General features: G+C 34.0%; 1 protein-coding gene across 5 annotated transcripts in view; it reads right to left on the bottom strand.

The window, feature by feature from the left end:
* Window positions 1-24,684, bottom strand: part of LEPR (leptin receptor) — a 94,296-nt gene that overhangs the window by 15,115 nt on the left and 54,497 nt on the right. For all 5 annotated transcript variants that reach the window (XM_067006460.1, XM_067006456.1, XM_067006477.1 and 2 more), the window contains 12 exons: window positions 23,815-23,959; window positions 18,332-18,622; window positions 18,055-18,172; window positions 15,353-15,552; window positions 13,010-13,158; window positions 11,826-11,985; window positions 11,626-11,708; window positions 8,586-8,799; window positions 7,579-7,761; window positions 6,074-6,169; window positions 4,584-4,686; window positions 3,571-3,646 (listed from right to left, as the gene is read on the bottom strand). In XM_067006460.1, coding sequence (XP_066862561.1) covers window positions 3,571-3,646; window positions 4,584-4,686; window positions 6,074-6,169; window positions 7,579-7,761; window positions 8,586-8,799; window positions 11,626-11,708; window positions 11,826-11,985; window positions 13,010-13,158; window positions 15,353-15,552; window positions 18,055-18,172; window positions 18,332-18,622; window positions 23,815-23,959 — 1,818 coding nt within the window. The remainder of the gene's footprint in view (window positions 1-3,570; window positions 3,647-4,583; window positions 4,687-6,073; window positions 6,170-7,578; window positions 7,762-8,585; window positions 8,800-11,625; window positions 11,709-11,825; window positions 11,986-13,009; window positions 13,159-15,352; window positions 15,553-18,054; window positions 18,173-18,331; window positions 18,623-23,814; window positions 23,960-24,684) is intronic.

Consider the following 24,684-nt stretch of genomic DNA (forward strand, 5'->3'; position numbering starts at 1 on the left):
GTCGTTTTAATTATAGCCATCTTAGCTAGTGTAAAGTGCTATCTTGCGTTTTTTGGTTTGCATTCCCCTAATCGCTAATGATGTTGAGCATACATATATTCATGTGTGCTTATGGCTATTGGTACATCTTCTTTGCAGAAATGTCTATTCAGATCCTTTGCCAATTTTTTTGCGTATTTTATGCATAACATAAAATTTACCATTTCAACTATTTTTAAGTGTACAATTTAGGGGCATTAAGTACATTAAGCAATACATTGTTAATATGGAATTGATGGCTAGGGTATCAGTGTGAGTCCAATGGACCTGAGTTTAACCAAGATTTTCACACCTACAGGCTGGAGGATCAAGACAAGCTACTGAACTACTCTGTGCCTCAGTTTTGTCATCAGAAAATATAGGGCTATTAGGTCTATGAGAGAATTAGATAAAATAATATGAATATGAATGTATGGAGCAGATAGTAAAATTTGTCTTGTCCTCTTTAAAAATATAATGTGAATTATACTATATTATTTTCCCCTAAAAATATTTTAGTTATTTAGGAGATTAAAGTAGAAGACAAAATTTTAAGAAGTTATTGAATTTTAGAAGATTAGATTTTTATCATTAGTAAAACCTTTGAAATTATATTCTTCTTTACTCTTCAAATATTCCTGATATATTCCAAAAACTGATTTATTCCTAATTGTGTACCTGTTAAACCCTAGTAATAAATTAAGCATCTTGAGGGCTAGTTATGTTTAAAGAATATCTTAACAAGATTATGAAGTCTAACACTGGCAAAAGTAAAAAAAAATCAGTCTTACAAATGAGGACATTTTCACCTACTGTACTTAAAAAATTCTTCACACTTCCTCAGTTTACCAAAACCTGGGGAAATGTGATGATATTTCTGTCTATTTTATATGTCTGCCAGATGATCTGCTGTGGCATTACACTCCTCCTCAGGGAGCTCAGCGGGGTAGCGCATAGGCTAAAAACTGTCACTGACTGAACCGACATCCACCAAGTGGTTCCTTTGTGTCGGGCATTTTCTGGAAAAGGGAAAAGCCATTTGGTGCAGGTTCGAACTGCATTTTGCTGAGGTGGGCCTAATCATTTCCCTGTCCTGGTAAACTCTTAGAAACCATTTTTCTGGTGGTTCATAGAGGAGATTTCAGGGCTTAACATATTGAAGACAGAGTGTTTTAGCATCTCTGAAAGAGACAGTAAGATTGTAATAATGCAGTAATAATGCAGTTATTATAACAGTAATAATGCAGTTATTCCCTGCATTTATATGTACTGACATGGTGAAGCTTTTAAATTTTTATTTAGATAGGTATTTAGATTTTTTAGACAAAACTCCTCTCACATTAAAAGAAGACAAAGACCCAATATTTAAGAAAAATAATCTCCTCCTTACTTTGTCTTTTAATCTCCCTGCTTTCAGCTTGCAAATGTGCTAAGGTACTTCCTACCACAGGGCTTTGTATTCACCAGCGGACTTGCTGGGCTCTACTCTCCACCACAGATCCTAGTTAACGACTGCTCATCTTCCAGATCTCAGCTCACCCTCTGTCCCACACACGGCACTCAGCACACTGGGCCCCTTTCCTTCACAACACATAGTTTATCATTATTATTGTCTGTAATATTATCATAATATATATTACATATAACATATATAATGTATATTATTTGTTATTTCAGTTATAAATTGATTAATGCTTATCTTCCCCATAGACTGCACACTCCAAGAGTTCCCGTTTTCTGACCATTTTAACCCTAAGGCCTAGTATAGTGACTGGCATAGGATAACTATTCAATAAATACCCCTTGAATGAATGGATGGAATGAATTAATGAATTTTAAAATAAATAAACCATTTTAGAGAGAGAAAAGAAAAGTTCTTTCTATTCTGCTTTTAATCAAGTCACTCCTCTATGACCTCACTGTCTTACTGCCTAGATGGTGAGGAGAATCTCTTACAAATTGTTTTCTCACTGTGGGTCATAATCAAAAAAAAAAAAAAAAAAAAAATTGAAAGCCAGAGAGAACACTTACTAATAGAACAGGCTCCAAAGTCAAATTAGAAAACTAAGCCAGACTCTAAAACAAGTTACTTAACCATTATAAGCTTTAGGTTTTTTCTTCTATAAAATGGAGATTGTAATACTTATCCCACAGGGTAACTGAAAGAATAACAGAAAACATGTAAATATGTAAAATAATGATAACTAATATTTGTTGAGACAATACTATGTTAGAAGTACTATCTTCTTTAGTCCCCTAAACAACCCAATGAGGTGAGTTCTATTAAACCTCATTATACAGGAGAGGAAACAGAGATACTGAGAATTGAAGTAAAAATCTTAATGTGTGTAAGAATATGTATCTCAGTGATTTGCACATAAATGGGCATTATTATAAGATATCAGCAACTCATTAATAAATCCTGACTTTATTACTTTGCATTTAGCAGGAGGACCTCAACAATAGTTGTGATTGGTAAAACACAGCCCTTGAACTTGGAACACTCTTCACAATAAAAAATAAAATGCTCCAGGAACTTAAAGGGGGCAGAAATTCTTCTGAACTACATTTGTTCACAAAAGGCTTGGGGAAAGAAGAGCTTAGAGCAAGGTCTTCATTGATGTGGAAGGGTTTGTAGAGGTGAGGAGAATAGTATAGGCGTGACTAAGGCCCACGGACAGAAAAAATGAAATCTGTAGGTTGATAACAGATTGTAGAGAGAAGTCACTGAGTACTTGATCTTGTAACTAAAAGAAAACCACTGAAGACTTGTAACAGTGACTAATGATGACACAATTATTGAGACTGCATAATAACCTCCATATGATTATTGTTCAAAACAGTGTGAAGATATTTTGCCATGAAAATTGAATTCTATTTTCCCAATTTTATGGGTGGAAAACCGACCTTGCTTCAAGGGAAATTATGGGAATTAATGATACATTTGTTAAACTCTAGAGTTTTCTGAGAAATTCTATTATAAAGTGCAAATTACTTTATTAGAGTTGACTAATTGTTTCATAAAGTAGCTTGAAAGGAACTATCTTCATAAATGTAAGTTTTATTATGATAATTGCATTTTTCAGATTGCAGTATTTGTGGAAAGGATTATTTGTATAGTTTTTAATTGATTTAAGTAATTATGGAGATAATTACAAGGGTTAAAAAATATTGATTCCAGCCTTTTCCTAAGGACAATGAATTTATACTAAAAAAGTATATACAAATATTTGTTCTCTACCAGATTTGACTCTAATCTTCTAATATTTTATTATATACTGTGACACAGAAGAAAGATATGTATTTGTTAACTCAGATAATAAACTACCTATTGAACTTTTTTTGTCCTGGTTTCAAATCCCTGCATCTTGCTATTCTTGAAAACAAATAACAGATTAAATAGACTCATATTAAGATGAATTGAATAAAATAAGATTCAAACCTTATCCTTAGAATGTTTTAAACCTTAAAAATGTTTGAAGCTCTAGAAGGCATATATCATCTAAAATGCGATCTTATATATTCTGGGGTTTAAAAAACTGAAAAAGGGACCTTCTGAAAATTAAGTCCTTGTGCCCAGGAACAATTCTTGGGGTTTGGAACATCTTCCCAAAACAGCTTTTTCATCCTACAGAAGATAAACAAGGCATTAGAAGTAAAGAAAAACATTCACATTGAAAATGTTAACAGTTAATAAATGTACAAACTAGAAATTTATCTACCAGACTGGTTATGCCTCAGTAGGATCAGATTCACTTTCACATGCTCTACCATGAAGATCTCCACCAACTTCCTGTCTAGACCAAAGTTAATGATCACTATAATAAACATAGCCAACTCTTATTGAAAACTGTTTGCCAGGCACTGTGCTAAATGCTTTGCACAGGTTTTTCTCAGAGAAAATTAAATATTAAATATGGCCATCAATTGAGTTTCAGAAACAATTCTACTGGATATGGCCCAATCAGCTCACTTGACTGAAAGGTAAATTCAGATTGTAAAATCACTTTTTCCTCTTCACTGCTAGAAGACAAAATTTTCTGTAGAGATTTGGCATGTGTGAAATAACCTCAATCGTCCAGACCTCTCAGCACAGAGTAATGGGGCACCCAAAGAACCATCCAAGAAATTCAGGGCCATTTGCCAAACCAAACAGAATGGAGCCACTCAGCACTGACGTTTAAAAAGCAGAATGCCTACTGACCATAAGTGAACTGACGGCTTCAGATAAATCTTCACCACTAAAAGTTCTCAACCTAGATTGTACAACTCTGAAAGCCATTCTTCTCACCTCTAAGAACATATTACCTAGGATTTCCTATTATAAGCTTGTTATTTCATGAAGGTATATACAGTAAAAAAAAACACAAAAAACTAATTTCTTCCCTGAGGCTTATGTGTACTAGCAAAACGGAGTGTGGCTTCCTGAAATCAGGCTTTTTCTTTTTATGCCATCTCATTGCCATCAAACACATATAAAAATATTTAGAACACTTTAGTGTTTCTGAGTTGGATTTAAAATCAAGGTTTAAATATGTTCAAGATTTTAACACCAAGTACAATACCTTTGGTGTGATATTAACAATGTTCCAAGCAATAAGATGGAAGAGGAAATAATTATTGGCACAATTACAAATAGACCTGCATCATGCTGGTGTTTTTCATCATCTGAAAAAGAAAAAATTCACACAATTCTGAAGCTTGAGGAAATAACATCTTTCTGAATCAGAAATTATAATAGACATTTTTTCTGATTTCAACATAAATCTGAATGACCTTTAAAGATATAAAAATCAGAAAGAGGAAGATAAAAGTATAGCTTTGATCACATTAATAAAATTATTATTTTGGTCAGAATTATGCTTCTTATAATTTAGCAAAACATTTTTTCAAAAGTATTTATTTGCCAGCTCTCTCCATCTGGTCACTTTTAGGTTATATGAGTCCAAGTGTCAATAAAAGTTGTTATGATGACTCTTTGTTTCAGCATCTGCTTTTAGAGAAGGCAACCTACAACACCCATCAACCTCTATCTTGCTCACTCCAGACACATTGACCTCCTTACTGTTTCTTGAACCACAAAGCATGCTCACTCTTCAGGGCCTTTGCACTTGCTATCCCCTTGCTTAAATGCTCTTCCCCTTTGTTCTTGTGGGACTTTACCCAAATATCACCTTCACAGAGAAAAAGGCCATTTTTGGCCATCCTTACTAAAGCACCACATTTTAACTCTATTCCTTCATTTTACTTTTATTTTGCTTCATGCACTTATTTCTATCTGACATTATATTATACATGATTTGTTAATTGTCTGTCATTCTTATTAGAGTACTGGAGTTTAAGCTCCATTTACGACACAGACATGTTCACTGTTCAATCCCCAGTGCTTAGAACAGTGTTCAGTGTATATTTGTTGAACAATACATGAATGAAGCTTTATAATTATTTTAATTCTAAAACCAGGCGAAATGTTTCTCTCTTGAAACATCATTATTGGGTTTCTTGGATTTGGAGACAATCTGAAAAGTAAGAGCAAAATCAAAATGTTCCCACTTCAAGTACAGTTAGATGAATCAGAAATGTAAGACACCCTGTGAACCTTTTTCTATAATTATTCCTACAGTTTTATTTTTAGAAAAAGATTTCCTGTAGAAGATGATTAAAATTTAAAGACTCATAAATATGAGTCAAAACATATTGTTTAGGGTAGGTGTATTTATATTAATTGTACAGAAAATTAATATTTTTCCAATTAATCTTTATGATGATGTATTTTATTGTATAGCTGGATACTTCCCTTTATTTTGTTTCCATCAACTTTTAGGCTGAAATTTTTACTTACCAATACAAGAATACAATACCACGCCTGATTATTCTTCTTACCAGCACCATGGAACCATGTACCCTTACTGCAGTCACCCTGAGGCATCTACATAAGACTCTGGGCTATTCCATGATTCCATCAGAAAGAAAATAATCAAATGGCAGCATTACTGCTAGCTAAGGAGGAAACCACATATCTGTGTAAAAAGAAACTAAAAGTAAACATTTTTACCTTGGGTGAAACTATCAATTATCTTCGGTTTCCCCACTCCCTCCATAAATATTGGGTAAAGACTGAACTGATACTTCTCAATGGGGATAAAATGATCTGAGGAGAAAAAATATTTTAAAGAGTCATTCCCACTGAATTAATATAAATGAGTGAAATCTATGTAAAAAAAAAATGTTAAGTGACTCATATTTCCATGGATGTAAAACTGATGACTTATGGGTTGAAACTGATGGATTAAAAACTGATGATTGTTACCTATGGATTGAAACTGGTAATTAGGGAGTTTCAAAGATAATCTAAGCACTACCAATTCTACTGTAATGACAATAATTTTGCAAATAATGTTTTAAAATCTTACCCAAAGATAGAAGATTGCAATTTTTCAAAGGCATGTTCCAGTGATAGCCGGTTTGTTCAAGTTCAGGTGTAGGAGTTGTTTTATTTCCCTTTCCAGGACAATATACTCTACCTCCTAAGACCAAAGCCAGCAATATTCCCTTTTCATAAGAATTTAGTTTACTTAGCCTCCCCATTCAAGGTAGCTGGGAGACTAAAGTCTCATGAAATCCCATGCAGAGAAGACGGGAGTGGGAATTACCTTATATATCCAGGTGTCTAGATCTATGGAGGATGATCATCTTCATAGCAAAGCTCAAAATGGATCTATCAGTGATCTATCATTTTTACAAATGCTAATAAGATATAAATATTCCACAAGAGATAAATCTCTTTGAAGCACAGAGAGTAATCACCTAGACAACAGTATAGTAATGAACTGGATTTAGTTCTCTATCAATAATTTGTTTCTATTTACCTTGATGCTAAACTCTAGGGTCTTTGCAATCATATAGAAGTATGTGCCTTTGGGATGATGTTGTAAATAAGAACATGGCAATCCTTAGCTTCCCTGCTTAAACCTTACTCAGACTTGGAGACTCTGTATTGTGCACTAATATTTTGCATTTTAATCACCTTGTGGGGTAACTGGTCTACTTTGGGAATATTATGCTGGCTTATGATCCTCAGACCTTCAGCCAATGCCACTCATTGCTAGTGGCATCATAAGTTGGTACACAATCTGGGAAAACAATTTGTCAGTAGATATCAAAAGCCATTAAAATGGTTTTAAAAAAAGCTTAAGCTGGAAGCAACATAAATGTTCTCAAATAAATAAATGGTTTATGTAGATTCTGGAATAAAATGCTAGACAATCATTTAAAAAATAGTTATAAGGATTGTGAACAAAATAGAACCATGCTTGCGATATATCAAAGGAACAAATCATAAGAAAAGTGGTAGATGATATGATTACAACTACATAAAATATTTAAATGGAAAAGGATCAAATGAAATAGAATTAAATGTTTGTAATAAGATGACAATTTAGGCAGCAAGATCTATCATCTATATTTTTGAAGTTTTCATTAACTATGTTATTTGAATTAATAATCTGTAGCGTCATACTAATCCATAGGAGAAACTTAATTAAAGTACAGAAAGCTTACCGTGGACATAATACTTCTTAACAGAGGAAGGGATTCTAAGCCATTTAATTTCATTGTCTTCATGAAGAATTTTCCATTCAAGAATAAAATACATCAGATTGTAATCACTGGGTGATAGCATCCAGGAAAGAATTACACAACTGCTGTTTAAAGGATAAGCACTGAGTGACTGCACGATATTTACTGTGAGAAAAAGAGGGAAATTTATTTTTAAATTCAAAATTAATGAAGATCTCCTAATTGCCTTTAGGAACATATAACCTACTGAAAAGGGGAGAAGGAAGAGAAAGCAGACATTTATACAAATAAATAAAGCAGACATTTACACATGGCAATTATTTTTGTATCACAAGAGTCATATAAGCAGAGAGGTGTGGGAATATATGCTATGAGGAGAAATAAGACTCTACCTAAAATCCAAAAAAGAGATTTCTGGATATGGTCAAAAGGTGTTCTCTACTGTAACACTCACTGTACAAGCCTATAAATCATTCTAATTCCCTCCAAATCTTCTCTCCCGATGATGGAGTCGTGCTTTCAAAGCACAAATCTGATCATTTTAACACCCTCTCCACAGAGTCCCACTTAAAAGCCTCCAGACTTCCGCAGGTGAGAACAAAATTCCTAACATGCCTACAATTCCCTGAGGGCCATGCCTCAGAGCCTCTGTCGGCCTTTCTGGACTTTTTTTGCACCAGCGCCAACCCTGTCTTCCTTCATGTCCTCTCATGGACCACAGGACTTTTGGTCAGATTTTTCCTCTCGCGGGAGCGCTTCCCCTGACCTTCTGGGGAAGTTTAATTCCTCTACTGTATCCTCAAGAAAGCTTCTCTGACCCTCAATACCAGGTTAGGCTCCTATTTTCTTTTCTTTTATAAAATTATACTCCTTTCCTGGGAACACTCGTCTCAGTTTGTAAATAGGCATTAACTTGCATGATTATTTGATTAATGTCTGTCTCATCTATTGGACTCTGTGAATGCAAAGTGAGGTGTACCTTTTCTTACCTTTGCTCATGGGCCATGAGAATGTTAAATTAAAATTTGCAGAAGAAGCACCAATTGAATTGACGGCCAGAACGGTAACAGAGTGTGCTTGCTCTGTCCAAAGGAAAGTGAATTTAGTGTGATTTCCTACATCTTCTGACCATGTTTCATTGTGGGAAGTATGCTTCACCACGTATCTTCTCACACTGCACAACGAGTCATTTTTCATCAGGGGCTGCGGTAAACATAAAAATTGATTAGCTCAAGAGCTACAGTGCTTTTTATACTGACTGAGCTCACGGAACTCCTATTAAACATTTCCCATTGGTAAGCAGGGGTCAGGCCAGAGCAAGCACTGCTGAATTCAAGGCTGAGGTATGGGGCTCTGACCACAGTCTCCCTGAGCCGTCTGGGTGGCTATGGAGTGTGGGAAACTTATCTCCCCCCCCCTTTTTTTTTTTTTTAAGACTCAAAAGACTAAATCATTTGAAGATAATGAAGTATGGATACAAATAGGACACTTTCCTACCTGGAAGTTTCACTCTAATTCTAGAGAAAAGAAAGACTGAAAGAGAGTTGACAGTTTTTTCATCTAAAAAGCAAAAAAGGAATAACCCTCTGTTTTCATAAAGCAACAACTAGAGAGAGTTTGAAAATATATTAATCGTCACTTCTATTAATCCTGGTAAGACTGGTCACTCTTTTCTTCTTCCCTTGATATGCTGCCCCTTCCAGTAACAGAGGCTATCAGGACAGTGTACATGGAACCCCAGAATTTGTGCCTTTAGTTATAAAAAACTCATACCAGCTCACTGCTGGTTCAGTGTAAAATATATAATTAGTCCAATTGTATTCATCCATTCTACAGAATATAACAATATGTCCCACTTCCCCCATCACCTTCACCTGTTTCAGGTAAGATTTAAGTGCTACCAATCCCTTGTAAACCCTTAGAAAGCTTAACTCTATACAACAGACTAGAACAGTGCTTCTCAATTTTTGTCATTGAGATTCTTCTAAGTCAGAAATTAAGAAACATAAATACAAACAAACATAAATATGTCTCTGCAGGGCGTGGAAGAACCTGGGTAGGTGGTGAGTAAGATTTTAGCAGCCACTACAGGAAATAAATGTCTGAAAAATCATGCAAATTTTGCATTTTGTTTTTTAAAAAAAATCTATGTCAGTTTTCATATACAAATATTTACTTTCGTAACCATCAAGTAAAATTGATGATAAAGTCCTTATTTTCTAGTCCTACAAGCTGCTCTAGGCTCATCTTGTGTTATTTCCTGCCCCAGCCCTATAACCAAGCATTTTTTCACAGAGCCCTACTAACTTTTATTGGAGAATAGTATTAGAAACAAATCTGGGAATGCTCCTTACTACCAGAATATGGATTTCTCTGCTTACAGATCAAGGAAATACATCTGTGTATACTACATCTGTATACACACATATCTATGAAAATTTCTAAATGAATCCATCTGTATCCATATTAAGCTAAACATGAGTTCATACTGATGTCTCCAACCCTAATCCATTAACACATGGATCATTCTGATCTTCTCCTTGCTTGTCTGTAACCAATTCAACACTGAGAAACCTGGGTCCTTCCTATCATCCATCATCCAGTGCTTAATTGTTCAATTCCAGGTTGCATACCTAATGATACAAGAATTGTTAACCCATACCTCGTGAGAGAAATGACTTTATCAGCTAGATCACAGTGGTTATGTACAGTTTCTTTTGCCTTTAGTCTTAAGAATCTACTCATTAACAAGGTTACCTAGGCCTGAACCTTTTTCTCTCAACTCCTTCAGTAAGACTGTTCCATACACTTGTAATACAGTTAGTTTCTCTTATTGCAGTCTGGATTCCATCCTGGGATTCTCCAACCTCCTAACGATTTATCTTTAATTTGTATACACTAAGGATTTTTCTTTGTGCTATAAGGTTTTATGAGTTTTGGCAAATGCATAATGCTATATATTCACCAGGACAATATTATATAGAATAGTTTCACCATCATAAAAAAATCCCCTGTTCTTCACCCATTCAAACCTTTCCCCATCAACCAAACCCCTGGAAACCACTGATCTTTTTGCCATCTCTATAGTTATACCTTTTCTTGAATGTCCTATAAATGGAATCATAATGCAGCCCTTTAGGCAGCCTTCTAGCACTTAACAACATTCATTTAAGAGTCATCCATATCTTTTTGTGGCTTTATAGCAGTTTCTTTTCATTGCTGAATAATATTCCATTGTATGAAAGTACCAAAGTTTTTTGTAAGAGGCTACCAAACTATATTCCAAAGTGGCTGTATCATTTTCCATTCCCACCAGCAAAGAATAAAAGTTCCTGTTGCTTTGCATGCTAGCCAGCAATTTATTGTCAGTTTTTTTTGGATTTTAACCATTCTAATAAGTGTGTAGTGGTATCTCATTGTTGTTCTAACACGTATTTCCCTAATGACAAATGATGTTTGCTATGGACTGAATGTTTGTGTCTCCCTAAAATTCGAACCAAAAAAGATACATTCACTTGGGATAGAAATCAATTCATTTGGGGGAGAGAATGCTTTGAAAATTTCTAAGTTGTATACTCATTGTTTTTGGAAATATCCGTTGTGTATTTGCCATCATACAAAAAGAATAATCTAAATGCCCTTGAGATATGTAGGGAAGTCCATGTTTATCTGTTTAGAATTAAATACAAATGGAATTTTTGGACTTGAAGGAACACTAGATATCATCTAGTCCAATCTTATGTTGACACAGATGAGGAAACTGAAGCTGAAGGGTCTAAGTGACTTTGTCAAAATAGCACTGATTAACTATACTATGTTAAACCAAGAATAGAATTAAAGTCTCCAAACTCCAGGCCAGTGCTCCCTCCATTCTACGTCTTGGCTCTCTGTAATCACTTCTCCAAATTGAAATAAACTTGGGATTGCAGAGACTAAAAATGATAGAATTATTAAGTCTTTTTTACAATGAAGAAAATCTTTCAAGAGTATAGAAGTAAAATTTAAGAATAACATAAAAATCAGGAATACCTTCCAAAGCAAAGTGACATTTCTCTCTTTTTTAGTGTTGTCTTCATTAATTATTCTCCAAAATTCAGGTCCTCTGATAGGAACTGCAAAATAACAAGGTGCCCAAGTTGTACATGTGTTCTTGGAAGGATTACTTTTCAGTCACATTGTAAGCACATACTTATGCATTTTTAAGACATGTTCACAAAATCTTTGCAAACCTTTTATATCCATGACAATTGTGTAGGCTGGAGTACTCCAATTACTCCAATATCCCAGTCCATCTAGCCTCTTACAGCGCACCTGGACAGCATAGACTGCACACAGGTCTGGCACTGGGAAAGTAGCAGATTTTAAATTTGCATCATACACCTCAAATACCTGTAAAATAAGTCAAACTATTAGATTGACCATTACTAACACATATGTAGCTAAAGGGCCCTGAAGTGCATTTTATTTTAAACCCTAAGACTATTCCAAAATTAAGAGAGAACTGACTTTGTGTTTTCTGGCTTTATAAATACTCTTATTAGGCTTGAATCATGAGCTCCTTCAAGTTAAAGATTGCCTTAGTCATCTTGTTATTTCCATCTCATGACAAGATTTGGACTGGCCCACTTGCAACCTCACTTCCCAATCACTCTTTAACCCTATTACTAATCTCTGTCCACTAATCCTCTATATACAAACACTTTTAAGGATTTTAACCTAGTGGTTAGATAGGGCCTACTGTAGAGAATCTCTGATATTCAGTCTCCTCAATAAGCAAGTAAACTGTCACATTTATTACAGCTGAACTCATTGTGATCTAATTCTAGTCTAGGGTTCCTGCTATTTCTAGGTCTTTGCAGGCTGCCATCAGAAAACTGACACAGGAAGGCATCATATGCACACTTGCCACTATGGGTGTGATTCTGGTTGTTTGATAAAAGCAGCTTCTTCCAAAATGTGTCCCATTGAACATGTGTGTACTAAAAAACATTGTTAAAGGGAAAAAGATTCCTTGGTAAAATGAGTTTGAGAAACATAGGTTGAAATAAAGTCACAAATGTTTCTTAAATTCAGGACTTCTCTAAACCTTTAATATGTAATATACCATGATTCTACACTAGGGACATATGGTGATTCAGGGTTTCTTAAACTTTATTAAGCCATGTGGTCTTTCTTCAAGAAACATTGTATGGGATCAATGTACTATAAAACACATTTTGGGAAATGATAAAAAGCAGGAAAGTTCATTTCTTAAAAGGGTTAGAATTAGATCTATTTAATAAAAAGAGCTATGGAATACAGGAGGATGTACTTTTATGCCAATAAAATAAACCTTATGCAATAAAATTCTTAAACAGTTATAAGAAATAATATTTAGTGAGGCAAGCTGAAGAAATTTCCAGGTAAAAGGTACCTTCCATTGTACTTCTTTTCCACTTAAACCATAGCGAATCTGGAACTGAAGATTATTCTCTGGAAAGACTGGCTTCTCCCAAGATATTTTCAATAATCCAATTTTTACAGTAATTTCTGCTTTCACACTAGATGGAGGCAGTGGTTTCACTAGAAAATTTTTTTTTTAAGTATTATATAACAGTAATTTAAACAGTAACAATATTTTTTAAATGTTATTATGATGTTATAATCTTCCATATCTTCTATTTATAAAGTAACATCTCTTTCTCAAAACCTTCTCCTTCATTATCTCATTTGATCCCCTACAACTTTATGTGATACATAAGAAAGGGATTATCTCTATTTTCAAAATAGAGAGGTTGATCGAAAAAAGATCAATGCATCATCCATGTCACTCTGCAAGTTAATTGTAAGACCCGATTAGAAACGGAACCATTGGCTCTGCATGCAAAAGATACCATACTGATCACATGAGGAGTATCAATAGCAAACTCTGTTCTACATATAGCTTTAATTAAAAGCAAAAAACTATACACTGCATTCATTTCCACATGTGTGAGTTTCAAAATCTTCTACTGTCTGTTGTTAGATATTTCTAGGTCAAGGTCAGAGGAAGTCTTGCAGAGTAAAGCCTTGGTTCTCTAAGGAGAGGAAAATAAGCTTTGTAAAGGGTAGAAATAGAGGCAAAGATGAACAGAACAGCAAGGGCTTTAAAAAATAATAAAAGACAACATGCAAACTCAAAGTATTTGGGAACTAACATCTCACAGCTCAAGCACAACACTGTGAACCTCTGAAGCTATAGACTTCATCAACAATACTTCTTTAGACTGTTGATGACCAAAACACCTGAACTTTTTAATTACTATACAGTATCTCATGCTTATTCAATTCCTCATATGCCAAGAAGACGTTCTTCACCAACCAGTAAGATGACACATATTTCATCTCTTGAAAAGATAATTCCTCTTCAGGAAAGGAAGTATGAGCATTCAAGAGACCCTAACACATTAAAGCTGTGATTGCACTTGACGGAATCATATGGCTATCACATGTATATATTCCATGAATATCTAGTTTATAGAAAGAATGCTTTGAAGTACAATGGTTTATGTGATCCCCACAATACCCACATTAGGGAGGTATAAGGAGCTTTCCACATTCTATAGGTGATATAATAGTCACGGAGCACTTAAGTGACTAGCCCAAGTTTACAAAGCTAGGAATAAGTGGAGCTGGCATTTGGATTCCAAAGTTGAATTTTCACATTGTTTTCTAGTACTCAGTAGGCAATATAAGCGCAATTTAAATGCCTTATGTTAGTACTGAAAAGAATAACATCAAAAATTGTTCAGCTATCGAACTGAATCCATGTTGCAGTTGTCATATACATGTGAGGGTATATCTGTGCATGTCTGTAGGGTAGGGAGGTAGGACAGTTCCTTGCTATCTTAGGATATTTAGTACCAGAGAAGTACTGCTTACAGTAAACTCACTTAAAATGGAACCAAACTAAATAGGAAGGGGTGGTGAGAGGGCAGATCAATTAATTGGGACTTCATACTGAAAAAAATTGTCTAATTATGACAACTTTATGCTATATTTAACAAAATATAGGTTTGAATTCAGATGTGTACTAATTATTTGAAAGTACAATGGATCAAATATTAATTTTTGGTACAATTCCCCAACAAAATATTATATAGCATCAAAAGATACTCTTCTACATTTGCTGCAAAATCATAAATGGATCATTTCCCAAAGAGTTCACAGTGATACTTAGAGTAATATATCAAAATCTCCAAGGGGTCTCTTATTCCTTTGAAATCAAAATATCCTTTTAAAAGAATGTTTAAAACGTTATAATGGATGTCATCATCCTTGGCTATTTTCTCTTTATTTCATTTGAGTTATTTTGAATCCTTCTGCTTCCTACCCAGCCTTACAAATTAAAGCCTTGAGCTATGACTACTCAGATTACAAAAACCATCAGAAAATCCAAATTAAACTTTTAGATTAAAAGCATCAAATGTTTTCATAAGTACATTGGGAAAAAAACATAAAATAGTGCATTACTTAGAATAATATTACTACTAAATTTATACCCAGTGATCAATATAATTCATCAAATTGTATGCTGAAAACCTTCCTGTTATTGATTTAAAATAAAGCCAAAAGTGTAAAACTTTCTAAGGCTAATTGTCTTTTCAATTCCACTGTAAGTGGGAAAAAAAACCTTTTTTTAATCTAGTGTGATCAGAAAATTCAACAGTTATCCTGAATCAACCTGAATCCAAATATACTAATAAAAATGAAGACATACATATAGTTTTTGACATACCCACGGAATCAGGAATGACACATGTTGGTGGAGAGTCCAGTGAACCCAAGGAGTGATTCATTCTAATCCACATTGTATAGCCGGATAATAGAAAGATTGGCTGAAATAGGCATTCATAAAAACCATCTCTCTGCAAGTGGCAATCTTTGGGTTCAGATATGGGATGAATAGATGGAACATCAGAACAGTAAAGGCTGCTCCTTAAAAGATACAAAAACAATCAATAAATATACAACACTGATGAAAGCATTAAGATATTTGAGAATTCTGCTTTGTTGTTTAAAAGAGACAGTTTTTGCTCCATCTAAAAGTAGTTGTTCTTATTAGAAAGGCATTTTTGAATTCTCAGCTATATCACAATCTTTCCATGAAAATAGAAAATAACCCTTCTTAAATATTTCACTAGACAGTAAGTGGGTATGCAAATGAAATAAATGACAATGTTCTAACAAGGAGGTAGGGATCCAATTGAAGAGAGAACTTACAACACTTTGGAAGCTAATATTATACTGAAGTGATCAAATTTTTAAAATAAAGATCACAAGCGGTAATGGGGAATTCCTGAGATGGAAAGGAAGATAAATTCCTTGCACTTTAAATTCCACAAAACAAATTGAAAACATAATGATAATAAATTGTAGCTTAATTGACATTGTCCTAATATTTTCTAGTTCAAAGCAATATAATTAAAATAATATCAATTATTGACTTTTATATGGATCATATAGTCAGGTATATCACTTATTTTCTCAGAGAAGAAAATTAAGAAAATATTTTTTTAGCACTACATCCCAATCAACACTCCACCTCAGAGAATAAAAAGCATTTCTCCTCTTCTTTGCAATAGCCCTTCTGCCATTATTTGCTTTAAATATGGTATTTAAGTGGCTGAAGTAGCAGTTACTGTTTCCATAAGAATGGGAGTAAGGAGGTTGCAAGAAAATGAAAAATCTATATTTTTCTGTCTCTTATTTTCCATTTTTTGTGACATATTTTTCTTCCTATTTCCTCAAAATTACAACTGTTTGTGTGTGTGTGTGTGTGTGTGTGTGTGTGTGTGTGTGTGTGAATCAGTGTGGTGGGTGGGGTTAAATGAGAAAGAGGGATGAAGAGTCATCTGTGCATAAAAAATAAGAACCATGACCTTGTACAGACGCACAGTAATAGTCCACTTGGAATCCAAAGGTTAGCATCATTATCGTCATGACAGATTTAACCATTTATTGAATGTTTACCAGCAGAAATCATATCACTTAATTATAATTAAATAAAATGTCATTAATTCTCACAGAAACCCTGCAAGTCCTATTATTCATTCCATTTTACAGACAAGGAAATTGAGACCTTAGAGAGGTTAAAAAAACTTGAACACGTATATTCAGCTAGTTTCATGGTTCTTCTATAAATATTAGGAAGATAAATGAGTCCAAATGCTTATGGAATAGTTGTCCACAAACACCATTTTTAATGTGAAAATGCCATGGAAAGAAAGTAAAGACAGATTACAAAAGTAAAATGGTATGCCATGAATATTCTATTGATTTTAAAGTTCTCATATCAGGTAAGATGAAGACAGCTATTATTCCCACGTGAGAAACAAAGAAATTGCCTCTTTTTTTTCTAATATTACTTAAGAACAGACTGGTAGCATTAGGAATAGGAATCAGAACACGGTATTTGAGGAAATGGATTTGTTTTTCAAGAGAAATTTTAGATTTTTAAGAATAAATGAGCACAAGCTATACAAATTGAAAGTCCCAGTACAAACTGAGACAGGGTGTTTAAGAGTAGTACACACACTTGAAAACTACTAAAGAATGTTATAAAAATTGTCCTAATCAAGAGTGTTATTATTTTAGCTAAAGGTCTTTGTAGAGAGAAGAATACTATAGGAAGACGATGACTTGAATTCTTTTCAAATCAGAGAACAGTTAAAAAAAAAAAGCCACGCAAATTACTCTTTACTAGAATTGTTTAATCCTTATTAAGTAAACAAAGTTATGGTTACCAAAGGGGAAAGGGCAGGGAGGGAGGGATAATTTAGGAGTTTGGGATTAACAGATACACAGTATTATATATAAAACAGATAAACAACAAGGATTTACTATATAGCACAGAGAATTATATTCAGTATCTTATAATAACCTATAATGAAAAGAATCTGAAAAAGAATAGATACATATATATAACTGAATCACTTTGCTGTACACCTGAAACTAAGACAACATTGTAAATCAACTATACTTCAATTAAAAAATAATAATAATCTTACCTATTTCTAAAGACCATTCATATTATCTCTTACAATATCTGTACCACTACCTCCAACTTTTTTCTAAAACATTTATCTTCAGCAAATGATACGAGGCTTCTATAATCCTTGATATTCTCCTCTAGCCAATTCTCCAAGTCAAATTAAAATGTATAGACATTAATTTTTTGGATTTCATTTATTAACTAAAATGCAATTGTGGAGAATTAACTGATCATCAGAAAAAAATAATATGAAGCAAAAACAAATTACAATCTTTTTGTGTGTGAATTTTTTCAAGAATCACCAATCACTAAAAATTTCCTAATTAAGAATATTCTACCTTCCTCTTTCGGGAATAATCTGCAAGACTACTGCTGTGGTGATATTTTACAAGAGATGTTCATCTCACCATATCCATAGAAAAATAAAACAGCAAAAATATACATACCTATGATACATCAACTGCAAAGTGCTTCCCACAAGTGATTGGATTGCACTGGGTGACCATCTGCAAGTCATTTTAGTTAAGTACCCATCAGTTTCACATGATATATTGATATTGACATCTATTTAAAACACATTAAAATATTACTATAAAGCAAAAACACCAAAACATTTTTAATGAAAATAAAATTTCCTTAACATCTTCAATGGGACTCTAAGATAGAGTCCACAATAAAAATGTATCTCATGGAATAAAATGAAGAAAATCCCAGGGTTCTTACCAATCACATATAACTCAGCATAGCGATGGTGGCACTCATGCTCATTGCAGCAGTACACTGCATCATAGGTGAACTTTCCTCGGGGTTTGGTTGCATTCAAATTAGGTAAAGTAACTTTGCTAACATGGTCATCCACAACATCATACTGGCTTTGGGGAATTTTCTCAGCTAAATTCATCCACCAAACAATCTTTTTTGAGGCAACTATCTTGTTTTCATTTGTATAGATGCAGTGAAAAGAAACGTTAGACCCAACAGCTGTCAGAATTTTAGGTGGAAAGTATATGACATCTGTAATGGGGAAAAAAAGGTAGGATGTTAGATGAAGACAGAAAACATCATGTAAGCAATTGATACCATGTAAAATAGATTCACAAGGCATTCAGGATCATACTGCTCAAAATAAAATGAGTGTGCTGAGAGACTGCAGAACTGTAGTTGCCTGTTCGCATACAGTTAGTAAGTGTCCCAAGCATTCCCATTCCCAAGTGACTTGAGCCTCCATAAATGTCCTCAGTATTTTCTAAACACAGAGACTTATGCATTATAAAATATGTTTTAGAGAGTAATTGTCACCTGCTAACTGATAGGCAGAAAATTAATGAAAATGAAATGTAGTCTAATTCCACAGTGGTATGTCTTCCATCAGACTCTGCTTTTAGAATGAGTGAACCTTAGCACAAGTTCTTAAGTCAAATCCCTACAAAACAAAATCCTGAAGAATAAATGGTGATAGACAGTGTCTCGTTTGGATACATGAAAATGTCAAGTAAGCAGGTAGAGAAATAAGCTTTACATAAGAAAACTTGTTAGGAAATGTAAAATCAATGATGCACCAGTAAGCAAAGCAGGCAAAACTGTAAATACTGTTCTGCAGTATCATTTTAAGTTATTCAGTGCCAGTACCCTGTGGTTGAGGACAAGGGGAATCAGTATTTTTCTAAAATATTATTTTTAATGCCTATACACTATTCCATACTACTCTTTCAGTCTCCTATCATTGGAAACATAGTTTGTCTCTATGTTTTATTAGAAACAATAAAAATAAATGAATGTTTACATAGGACGAAATTATTTCTGCCATAGAGTATCACAAAAACAGGGTATTTCAGTTGTACAATTTAAGGTAAGCTCTTTTCCTGCTGATAGAATAGGAATATCTATTTTCATACATATTTGGATTACCCTCAAAACAAGTCCAAAAAAACCTTGATTAGTTTTTATTATTTTTCTCTTTTCAGTAATAGCATGCTAAACTCCAATGCCTTTCTATTTATAATCCATATAAGATATTTGCATCTTGTATGTCTACAGTCAAGCATAAACAAGAAAATATTTATTTATTGTACAATAAGGAAACAATAATGATTTTCTTCTCATGACCAAGTATCAATACCTTTACAGGATCTATATTAATAAATTTTATTTAAAAAGGAAATTCTATTGATAAATATTAGTGAATTACTCAAAAGAACATAAATCATGGATCAAAACATTTTAGATAAGTTATTTAAAAATGTGTTATCACAGCTCCAGAAAATAGCTTTTTTAAAAAAATTCTTGGAGCAGATTACCTATCTTTCTTTAAGGAAAAAATATTTTCTTTAACCTGGTATAAGAGCTGCACAGGAAGTGTAGAAATTATCTAATATCTGTTTCTCCTCTTCTTTCACAGCAACAAGAATGCAGTTAATAAAGTTACTACAAGAATTCAGCAATTCTAAAGTTGTTTTTAGTATGTAAATTGCAATATTCTTGTACTTTATAAGTTCTGGGAAGGTCCTGAGTTTTCCTCTAAAAGCCCAAGATCTCCCAACAGCTATAGAGAAAGAACCTATCCAATTCATTTTAAAAGAATCCATAAGATGCGACTTCCCTGGTGGTCCAGTGGTTAAGACTCCACGCTTCCAATGCAGGGGGCGCAGGTTCCATCCCTGGTTGGGGAACTAAGGTCCCACATGGCGGGTGGCCAAAAAAACAAACTAATTTTTTTAAAAAAAGAGATAAGACCTACAGAATTAGAAAATAAAGGGATTCATACCCCATTTAAAAATAAATAAAAGAATCCATAAGAATTCCTTGACAATGCTTCATTAACTGTGCACTTGGTAGGTTCACCTTTAATATATTAATGAATAAAAAGTAGTAGTTACAAAGGTACTGAGAATTAGCATTCTGTCTGCAGTAATACATCAAGTAACCTCTGTTTTGTTTTTTTTTTTTTAAAAAAAACAAACCCAAAGTGTTTGGAAATGATAAGGTGGGTGTGCTAATTCATTCTAAACAAATGAACACTTCAATCTTACAGAATGTTTCTGTTTGGTGGATGCTGTTACAGAACCTATCAGTGAACAATGGAGGTGAATCTAATAATATTAGGTCACTAGACTTAAGGGAGAAGGATTCAAATCCCTTTACACAAGAACAGGAAGTCCCCGAGTTTGGAGACATACTTTGCTGTTGCACACCTTTCAGGGAATAAACCTCAAGTGTGGTCAGCACTGTGAAGGGCAGACATTGCAGCCAACGTAACTCAGAAAACCTAAACCTGAAAAACCTAAGCAGCACTAAAACCTCATTTACCAGGAATCATGAAAGAAATGAGGTGTTCCACTAAAATGCTCTGTGTAATTAAGCTTACTGCTTACTAGCTTTGAGAATCAATTTTTAGTGCCACCAGAAATCTTGCATAATTATACATTTATGCACTTAATTGTTTTACTAGTGATTACAAACATGAACTTTGGAATTAGGCTACTTTCTAACTGCATTAACTTTTACAAGTTATTTAATCCTATCTAACTCAATTTCTCTGTCTATGAAACAGGAATAACAGTACCTATCTCACAGGGTTGTTGAAAGGATAAAATGATAGTATGTGCAAAGCACTCAGGACAGTGCCTAAACACAGGAGGCACCCTATAATTGTCAATATTATTATTATTATTCAATAAGGAATTATCAATCTACTTCTACCTTTTATTTGTGATTCAATATGCATTACATCATTACAGTAGACAATACTGTGATAAAGAAATGTGCTTGGAAGATACTAAAGTGTATAAGCTTTTCTCCTCACTCTTGGTGTCCTAGTCTACTTTCTATTTGGCAAGTTTCTGTCTTTCCCTAATAATCGCATGGTACCACTTAGTGGCATAGGAGCTATCCAAGTTTGTTAAATTAGTAAGCTTAACTTTACACTTATTGCTAAATCAACAAATTCTGCCCTTTGGAGCAGCCGTTTGCTCACTGTCTGGATTTATTTCTCACTTATTTTCAGGTTTTTCTGTTTGGGATGTCTACAGTCACTAGAGGGACACACCTGTGTTGAATAAGTAAAAGGCTAGCTGTTAATGGTAATATTGCTGGATATTGCACAAGCAAATAAATTGGCAAAGCTTCTTTTCAACAAAACATACCTTTATTACCTTCGTGTACTCAAAACACTAAACATTTGCCTATGGAAGGGCATATACATGTGTATGTACGTGCTTTATAATATATATTAATAAATCTGATTATATTACATATGAAAGCATAAAAACATGATACAAAATATTAAGAAACCAAGCAAATTTAATCCTACAGATATTGACATGAACTAGGAAAGTAATAGAAGTACAAAAGGGCTTTGCATAAAGCAAAATAGAACTAAAAATATGTCCATCCAAAGGTCTAAGAACCTAAGTTGAACAATCCAAAACAAAATATTATATAAGTGTAACACAGTAGCTGTTATATTATTCTGGATCAAATTTTCATCTTCACCCAACTGAATACATAATATTGCTAAGAATCATTATTCTAGGAAGGTATGAATATATAACTTGAATATCAGCAAACTTTAAAAACAATTATGATTCTTTTAAAATATCCCTTTTCTTCAGAGAGGGTAGGTTCTCAGATCAAGTAAGAAATAAAACAGCAAAGAATGAAGCCATTTTCTTCTGGAAGAGAAACATTTCACCAGACAGTTAAATAAAGGTACAAGTCACAAGCCACTCAGAGTGGAGCAGAGGCTGTTGCCTCTACTTCCTTTGTCAAACTACCCACCCCTAGAACCCATTCACCCCATCCCACTGTATAAAAACCTCCATGGGCCATTCACTGAAATTTGATGTTGTTAATTCATTCCTCTCTACGTATTTCACAGCTGGTCATTAAGACCTATTAATCAATGATACATAACTGAACATAGAACAAAAGTTGAATTTTCAGCATCATATTACTCACATCGTGATACCCTATAATTATTTGAGGAAGAGAGATGAGAAATTCCTGTCTTCTAAGTCTGTTCACTCAAGGTTCCTGACTTTTCCAATGAGAATTAATTCCTCCTGGTGCTTAGCACTTATTTTAGCTCTTCTCACAATATTACTTGTGCTAAGCAATTAGTTACATATCATGTCAATCTCTCACCTTCATTAGTCTTTGAGATTTTGAATATTGAGCTTGTCAGTTTACAAGCTATGATATTTACAAGCTATGATCTACTATTTCATGAGTGCTTACTAAGGGTCAGCACTGCAGTAAGCACTTTATGTGCATTATGAACTATCCACATGAAAAGTCCTTATTTTACAGATGAGGAAATCGAGGTATAGAGAGTTTAAGAAACTTTCCAAGTAAGTGGTAATAAACTTCAGTCAGACTCCGAAGTCAGGGCTCTTAAACCACTACTGCTACTTACTTTTTAACAATCAGTGCTTTTTAAATAGTAAGTAATCAATAAATAAACCTATTTAGTTAAATGTGTTGAATATCTGCTGAGTGTTTTACATGGTACTTGCTATCTCCATATATTCATAATCAACCGGAGTAAGTTTGAGTAGGAATAATTTGTGCACATTTGACAGATCAGACAACTAGTCAAAGGATCATGAACTGTCTTCCTATATATAGTCACACCCTGGTTTGTGCCAGAGCTAGCACCATTAGACTCCTGGACCTCTATGTAAAATATTGCACCTCAACTCCACGAGGAAGCTGTGAATAAACTGCAGTTTTTCTGATGTTAAAGATACCTTTAAAAATATGAAAATGGAAAGTAAAAACTGAAAAGCAAGCATCTGGAGTGAAAAGAATTGCTTAATTATATAATATGGAATACTCAAATAAAATTTTAATACTTAAAAATCTATGCCAAATAAATATATCTGGTTTTCACGTGTAAATTCAGGAACTTTCAATACAAGTAGTGTTCTGAATTTGTAAATTTGGAACCATTATATTAACTCTATCTTTTGGGTAAGAAAGAGTAATTCTGCAAGATACTGCTATGGATGCACATAAATGTGGGAGCTCTCACACAAGTTTTCATTAACAGGTTAAAAAATTTAATTGTTCAAAATTTAAATTAAAAGTTAATATGGTGTTCCTCCTTTAGGTTTACTGCCACAAAATTTAAGATGCATATAACATGCCAAAGGCAAATTCAGGAACAACAGTCCCCTGTCAGTAGAAGTGACTCTTATAAAACCTACCTTGTGTGGTAAAGGTAAGGGGTGTGCTCCAGTCACTCCAGATTCCTGGGCCATCCAGTCTCTTGCTCCTCACCTGAACCTCATATGAAGACCCAGGAAGCACACTGTCTACTAGCAGAGATGTAGCTGAGACAATCTCATCAGCCTGTTAAATATTATTTGAAAACATCAGAGAGAGCATCAGGTCGGTGTGAAACCTTTACCAAAACTGATCACAAGCAGGTCTCAACTAATCTCAAAGAATTAAAATCTTACAGAGTAGTTAGCTGGCCACAGTGGAATTTAAAAGAGATCAATAACCCAATAACAAATGTCTGACTGACAATAGTCAATAAAATTTTAAATAGTCTTTAAGTCCAAGGAAAAAAATCACAATGATAATCAGCATTTAACTGAATGATAATGAATATTGACCTTTCAAAATTTGAGAGATACAGCTAAAGTCAGTGGGAAGCTTCAAGCCTCTGCTGACATCTGTAACATACATGGTAGAAGATGATGCACAGGGGTGGACAGAGAACTATAAGCATTCCTAGAGCAAAGTGCCACAGAAGGAGGGCATGAATAATTTTAAGGACCCAAGGCTGATGATCAGCTATAGTGAATCAAAATATCTAAGAGACCTAACTGCATGAAACAACTAATGATGTACTCCAAAGATATTGAACTCCCTGGCTCATTAGACTGTGGAGCACCACAGACTAAAAATGGCGAAAAGCATCAGAAATGCATTAAACAATTTCAGATCACCTGTAGTTAAAATCCTATTATCTCCATTTTACAGATGAGAAACCAAAAGCCCAGAGAAGCCTCAACTGCTTTTTCCATACATGACACTGGATTCCCATTCTGTTCTTTATGAATATAAAG

Source organism: Kogia breviceps, chromosome 1 (genome assembly GCF_026419965.1).
Source record: "Kogia breviceps isolate mKogBre1 chromosome 1, mKogBre1 haplotype 1, whole genome shotgun sequence".
In the NCBI taxonomy this organism is placed as follows: domain Eukaryota; kingdom Metazoa; phylum Chordata; class Mammalia; order Artiodactyla; family Physeteridae; genus Kogia; species Kogia breviceps.